Source organism: Epinephelus fuscoguttatus, linkage group LG3 (genome assembly GCF_011397635.1).
Source record: "Epinephelus fuscoguttatus linkage group LG3, E.fuscoguttatus.final_Chr_v1".
NCBI lineage: Eukaryota > Metazoa > Chordata > Actinopteri > Perciformes > Serranidae > Epinephelus > Epinephelus fuscoguttatus.
Window position 1 is genome coordinate 32,475,254 of NC_064754.1, and position 7,724 is coordinate 32,482,977.

Sequence of the window (7,724 nt, forward strand, 5' to 3'; positions counted from 1 at the left end):
TGTTAGACAATGTTTATTCTCTTAACTTTAAGCCATTGTGGCAGAAGTAGGGACACAGTAACACAAACACTCTAGTGCAAACCATAATTACTAAATTACCAGCTATAACCTCAGAGATGACCACATCACTGAACACTGACAATGTCAAGAGAGGTGATACTTTTTTTTTTTTTATAAAAATTTTTTATACTAATGTTAATGAGCAATGTCAGTATTATACATGTTGATGCATATGTGTACATTTAAGTACAGTTAATATTAGAAGCAGTTTAATTTAATATATAATTAAATATAATATTTAATTTAATTATATTTAATTTAATAATTTAATTAATTTAACACCTGTACCCATACGTAGAATATGTATGTCCACGTGTGTGTGAATTTTGTTTTCTGGCTCGTGACGATTCATCTCTGATGGTGTCATTCCGTCACTACTTTGCAGGCTCCCTGGTGTTATTACCTGTGAGGTGTCCCATGTTGCCAGACCCACATCCGTGTTGTTGACACTGTGCAGACTCTCACAGTGGCACACGGTGAGCGGGACACTTTTTGCAGCGTGCGGGCTATAAAGAGAGGGAGTGGCGCTCTGGTTAACACTAAGGAGAGAGACTCCACACACAGACAGCAGCACGGCAGCGCCCGGGATAACATGATTAGCGCTCTATTAGGTCCGCTACTGAGCAGCACTAGATGCAGCACAGGGATCATTGTGTGTGTGGAGAGAGAGGAGACACGGGGGGAAGACTTCACGCCTCATCCGCCACATGGATCTTCTTTGCTTCCTATTGATCTGCTTAAAGAAGTTACCCACTGACAGCTTTTTTAATGCCCATGCGTCTCCGGCACTGGAGAGGTTGTGTCACTGCTCTCTGCCTCAGGTAAGATTATTTCAGACTTTATATGCCTGTTCTCACAGTTTTATTCAGGGAAATTATGTCACTTAATGTCTGAGCTAATTTTAATAGTAATATTACATGCTATTATTAATTTAAAAGTGTAAATAGCATTAAAGGTATCTGTTTTTTCCTCTTGTTGCCTCATGTTTTCAGATGAACTGACAGCCTTATAAATAATCAGAGCTTCTCCTTGAGGAGTGTGTTCATGATGAGAGAGAAAAATCCGGGAAAGCCTCAGAGGAGTGATTCAGTCCCTTCCTTTCTCAGCCCCGCTGTGAGCTTCTAGCTGTCCTTCCTGGTGATGGTATTTGTCAACCTCAGGTGAACTCACATAGGAAGTGGGCAGATTTGCTCCAATGGGGTTCAACAACGAAACCAACCAGACTCTTCCAGATGTGACTCTGTACAGCCTGCGGATCTCCCTGCCACTCACTGTGCTGGTGGGGATCATGATCCTGCTGACAGTGTTTGGCAACGTGCTGGTGGTCATAGCTGTGTTTACAAGCCGGGCCCTGAGGGCTCCGCAGAACTTATTCTTGGTGTCTCTAGCATCGGCAGATATTTTGGTGGCCACCCTCGTGATGCCTTTCTCCTTAGCCAATGAGCTCATGGGATACTGGTACTTTGGGGAGGTGTGGTGCGAGATTTATCTGGCACTTGATGTTCTTTTCTGCACTGCCTCCATCGCCCACCTCTGTGCCATCAGCTTGGACCGCTACTGGTCCATCACACAGGCCATCGAGTATAACCTGAAGAGGACGCCGCGACGCATTAAGTGCATCATCGTCATCGTGTGGGTCATCGCGGCAGTTATCTCCTTCCCCCCTCTAATCACTATGGAGAAAGAAAACAGCGAGAAGGAACCTGTGTGTAAGATCAATAATGACAAGTGGTACGTCATTTCCTCCTGCATCGGCTCCTTCTTCCTCCCCTGCGTCATCATGGTCCTGGTCTATGTGCGAATCTACCAGATCGCCAAAAAGAGGACGCGGGCGCCACCAGGAGACAGGAAGCGGAAGGAGATGGCGAAGACAGCTACTGTGGCTGTCGCCAACCAGAAACAGAACGGCGTGGGCGCAGGTGATGCTGAGGACCGGCTCTGCCATGAGAAACTGAATGGCGAGCAGGACATTGAGCTGAAGGAGGGAGTGGGAGGAGAAGGAGGAGCAGGTGAGGAGAAGGGTGAGGTCAATGGGGTCGACCTCGAGGAGTCGTCCTCCTCTGACCACAAGGTGAACAATCCCTGCTCGATCAAGAAGAAATCAGGCAAGGGGAAAACCAAACTGTGCCAAATCAAGCCCGGGGATGATGGCGTCCAAAAGCGGGTGCCGAGCAACAAGGGCAGCCGCTGGAAGGGCCGACAGAACCGGGAGAAACGCTTCACCTTTGTCCTGGCCGTGGTCATTGGAGTGTTTGTCATCTGCTGGTTCCCCTTTTTCTTTACATACATGCTAATGACGCTGTGTGAGTCCTGCCCGGTGCCCGACACCCTGTTCAAGTTCTTCTTCTGGTTTGGCTATTGCAACAGCGCGCTGAACCCCATCATTTACACCATCTTCAACAACGACTTCAGGAGGTCGTTCAAAAAGATACTGTGCAAGAGGGACACTCGAAGATATGTATGATGGACTCCATCTTTATGTACATACTTTTTTTTTTTTACTATATTGTACATAGATTATAAAACACATAGACCATTGCGGCATGGTTCACTGGCTTAATCGCTCTAGGTGTAAGTGCTTGGAAAGGCTTTCCCAGGATGAGCTTTACGTGCAGCATCTTTTCAAAACCACCACCCGCAGCTTCAACAGCGACCACAGCGCCACAGTGAAACCATGTTTTTATTGTAAATGTTATTTTTATTTTTATAAATGAAACCCACATAGTGAAGTCATGATATGTGTTGTACTTTATGACAGTATGTTGTGCAAAATGACCTGTCTGAATATTTGTCTTTATTTTTGTTGTCAATTCAATTCAATTCAATTCAAATAACTTTATTTATCCTCAAGGGGCAATTTAACAGCAGCACACTGAGTAGTTCAGAGAAAAAACACACAAGACATAAATAACTACAATATAAAAACATGGATACAGTATTGCGCCATTTTGTATGATGTCATGATAATGATGACGACAGTGGTTAAGGTAATGGTGATGGTGGTGATGATGATGTTGATGATTATGATGATGAGGATGATGATGGTGATGACAAAGTGTGGGGGGGAAATGATGGCTCTTAATAAGAATAAAACCCATTTCCTGAACTGGTCTCAAGGCTCCACAGCAAGTCAAAGCATCAGACTGGTGACGTTATCTCATTTTGTATGTTACACACACACACACACACACACACACACACACACAGACACATATGTTCCCAGGGTCCTTTGTTCCCCAGCGCATTATCCTCTTAATATGTTTTTCCTTATTTCAAATATTTGTGGTATGCTTTATGTTTCCCTGAGTCAATGTGTTTAAATCACGCACACACAGCTTATAGCCTAGTGATGTTGTACTCTTTGAAAGTTACACCCTCAAGTTTGTGGGCAAGACAGTTTTCTTGACTTAAGATAGTTATATTTCCACAGTGGTGAAACAATTTTTTTGCATTCAAACTGCATATGAAATGTCCTTTTGCTATTTGAACTGCATAGCCAGCCCTTTATATCAAGAGACGTGGGACCCTGGGAACACAGGGTTGACCTCCACACACTATAAAGGCTATAGGAAACGGGGACAGGCAGCAGTAGAGTCTGTTAAAGGAAACATTTGCTCTCAGAAGGTGCCCTGGTGTTAAGAGAGAGAGTTCCCAAAATGCAAAGCTGTTTTACCTATTATCTGTAAAGTGTGAAATGTTGGGTCCAGGAGTACAAACCCACGAGTCCTCTGGTGCAGTGAATTGTAGACCAAAGCCGCCCCTCCAGTTGCAAAGTGCAAATTTGCCGGTCTGTTGAATCTGACCTTTGCAAGAGATTAACCAGGAACTCAGCTCTTAATGAGCCTGAATGGAGTATGTGCAAATGCCTTTTGGTCCTCGGATTAATCGTGGAGGTCTTTATTTTGAGCTGTGCATTTCCCAAAATTAAATTACATTGTAATCTTTTTTTTTATCTTCCATGCGTGTGTGTTTGCTTTGGCTTTCAGAGGCAGTTTATGAATCAATTTCAGATGATGAATACAGTTGTAATGCAAGGCACGGGAAGTGGAGAAGTAACGGTTCATTTGCTGCTTTGTGTTACCACGGTATGCGTCATTAAGTGAAGACATGGAGCCTGTCAAACCAGAACCTGATTGACTGCTTTCTCTCTCTCTATATACTCTGCTTGAGTCTAGCAGAATGGGTGAACAAAGAAACAAAAGAGTGACTATCATCTGTGCGGTGAATACAGAGAATATAGCTTCTCCCAGCAGAGGGAGTGAGAATAAATCCGTTTCCTTTGACAGTCAGGATGGCAGGTGAACAGCACTATCCTCAGAAAGCTTAATGGTTCTTCTGGGAGTCTCTCTGACAGTTTATATCCAGCACCTCGCCCCACAGAGCGGCGTGTGTGCTCATGTTTCCCAGCACGTTTACAAAATGTGTTTGGGTCTGTGAGAAAGAGGCAGTGCGGGTGAGAATGTGCGTATGCTCGCAGCGCATGTAAACACATGGGGTGAGCTCCCACTGGACAGACAAGCATACAGTCATGCTGATGCTCCACGTTTGGTCTTGTGCAAGATTTTGTGGGATGTTGGCAAAAATTATAATCCTGGATCACTTTCTGTAAACATCAGTAGCCAGCTTGAACACAGAGGAGGGATGTCTAACTGATTTTCAGTGGTGAAATAAAACTGGAGACCAAAAAGACAGACTATTAAGGTTCTGACTCTGCTGACTTTTTTTTCCAGTTAAAGGATGAGAGAACATTCTTTCAAGTATGTAACAATGACATATTCACATGCCCTTATTTACAGTGCATTGGAAGATTTATGGTTGCTGTAATCATGCCTCTTTTCATTCCGACAGTGAAAAATCTCCTCTGAGTGCAATTCCTAATCAAAAGTTCTCCCTGCAAAAACTTAAAGCAATTCTCTGTAACTTTTGAACAAAAAACTTTTTCCTTTCACAAATAAAAAGCAACCTTCCTCAATGTGATACAGCCTGACTTGGCCTAGTATGACCAGTAGCAAATGTTAACAAACATTAAGTAGATTTTTTTTGGGTAACTCACATTTCAGGATCAGTCTGCTGACTCTTCAGCACATGTGCAACTTGTTACTGTGTGTTTACTATTGCCACTTACTGCCATTGTGGCTCCTGTTCATCCCCGTCATTTGCAGGTTATATTAGTAAATTGTTTTCCTAATTACATTGTAATGAGAATGTAATCGCTGCCTGGATTATGCTCAGAGACAACGTTACATGCAGTTAATGAAACAACACATTCATGTGCCAAGCTGGATTCACAGGGAGGGGGTTGGGTTGGATAGTGGACACACAAAGTCAAGGACTGTGACACCAGTATTCCAGGTTCACATCCAGTTTGCAATCTCAGTTAAATGTTAGTTTAACAAAAAAAGAAACTGTAATAATACAGGAATAATGCTGTAGCCACTATGAGTAGATGGTATACTGCAAGACTGCCAATGTGTCGGAAAACAAAATAAGTTTTTAGTAAACATTTTGCTCGTACGTTCAGTATCAACAATCAATTTCTGCAACTTGCCATGTATTGAATTGAATTTAAACATAATGTCTGGGATGCTGGGGTTGTACTGTCGCCTCACAGCAAGAGGGTTCCAGGTTTGATCCCACTGGCAGGTTGGGGCCCATCTTTGTGGAGTTTGCATGTTCTCCCCGTGTCAGTGTGGGTTTTCTCCGAGTACTCCGGCTTCCTCCCACAGTCCAAAGACATGCAGGTTATCTGGTGACTCTAAATTGCCCATAGGTGTGAATGTGAGCATCAGTGGTTGTCTGTCTCTGTGTGTCAGCCCTGTGATCGTCTGCCGACCTTTCCAGGGTGTACCCCGTCTGTCACCCTCTGTCAGCTGGGATAGGCTCCAGCCCCCCTGCGACCCTGAACAGGATAAGTGGTTATGGATAATGAGTGAATGAATAACCGTAATTTCTAGGAGATATGTCTGCCCTGTTCAGCAATATTCAAATGGGCCTGCTTTAATGAATAAAGCTAATTTTAGGCATCTTGCTCTTGTTCAGATGAAGTGGGTATCTGTCTTCCAAAGTGACAGTCTCTTCCTCTTCTGCAGAGAGTGTTTCCTTGTTGAGCTGAGGCAGGGAGATAGTGCAAAGAGGGAATTTCACGCTAAATGAACTGTAACTTCACATCACTCTATTCAGCTAGCTCAGACTGTTTGTGAATTTTTTTTAATGCATTTTGAAAGATTTCATTCCCCATCACTTCCACTGGAGCCAAGCTAAGACATGCTGTTGTAGAGGCCAGTAAAGAGAGGAGAACAATTACTGAGACTAACGACTCTTTTCACAGACACGTGGGCATGTGAACATCGTTTTAAGGCAGACATAAAAAAATGTGAACCCTATCCTTTAACTTTGTTGTCGGTGGACATTCAGTAATAAATATGTGTACATTTGTCTCGTCTTGCCCTCCTTTTCCTCTCTGTTTGCCTTTCTGTATCTCACACATCAACAAGCAGCAGTGATATCATTAGGCAGATGTGCTTGCTGACAGCCTATTGGAAGAAGCCAGCTGTTGAATGTAGCAGACCCCTCTCCACACACGCGCACACACACGCACGCACGCACGCACGCACGCACGCACGCACGCACGCACACACACACACACACACACACACGCACACTTAGCCTCTGGGAATCGGGGCATGGATCATCAGGTTAGAGTGCACATCCGTCTCCAAAAGGCTAACCATGGTGGCTAAGTGCAGCTACCATTCAAAGAGACAGGGACAAAATGTCAGCAGCCGCAAGAATCATACAGGACAAACAATAATTTGTAGCTCAGGGACGTGGGCGTCGTGGGGGGATGAAGTTGCATTTGACTTGAGTGCCTCGCATTTGAGATGACAGTCTGTGTTTTTCCTGTGTGTGTGTGTGTAGATGTAGGAGGATGGGCGTGCCTGCTTTGTACACGTGTACTGTAGGTGGCCAGGGCGAAGGGGTCGTGATAACGATGAGTGTTGACTGATGCACCCACATGCTACAACCTGTACATTTTTTTTTATTTATTTATTTTTTCAGTGTGACATCCGCCTATTCGAAGTGGCTGCAGTATACGTGATTATTCACAGTGTTACTGATGACTCACGCTTGTTTTCCCCTACTTTTATTTGCTCGTCCTCAATGCGGCAATTTCACAGGAGGTCCGTATTTGTCATCTAAATGATACTTTACACAGTCCAAGGACATATTCTTCAAGTGGGATCGTATTTTCTGACAGACAACTCATAGTTGGCTCCTTACTCTGAAAAGTGTTTCAGAGGTATCATTTCAAATGGACTTCCAGTTTCATTAACGATGGGCTGATTAGCTGTCAGGCCTGATTGGAGACACAAAACAATGCTGGGCAGCGGATATTTCCCTGGGAAATAATTTGCCTAGACAAATCTATTTTCCAGGAGCTCATTATGATCGAGAGCAATCAGCTCCCATCGTTCCCAGAGACCGCATGGCATTATGCGACGTGATTATTAGACCTGCGAGGTAATTTACTGTGGCTGAAAGAAAGGACGCAGCACAGAGTGTGACGATCCAGTGCCCTGCATAAAACAAGATTTGAGAGTTAGAGCAGCAGGGGCTCATTCCTGCAATACCTGAAATACATCTTTAAAGTGTGGAGCTTCAGT

General features: G+C 44.0%; 1 protein-coding gene across 1 annotated transcript; it reads left to right on the forward strand.

Moving 5' to 3' along the window:
* Positions 1-615: 615 nt before the first annotated feature.
* On the forward strand, positions 616-4,945 carry adra2a (adrenoceptor alpha 2A). The gene is made up of 2 exons (XM_049572459.1): positions 616-881; positions 1,053-4,945. Exon 2 carries the CDS (start codon positions 1,256-1,258, stop codon positions 2,522-2,524), a length of 1,269 nt encoding a protein of 422 aa, XP_049428416.1. The 5' UTR covers positions 616-881; positions 1,053-1,255; the 3' UTR covers positions 2,525-4,945.
* The last annotated feature ends 2,779 nt before the right edge of the window (positions 4,946-7,724 follow it).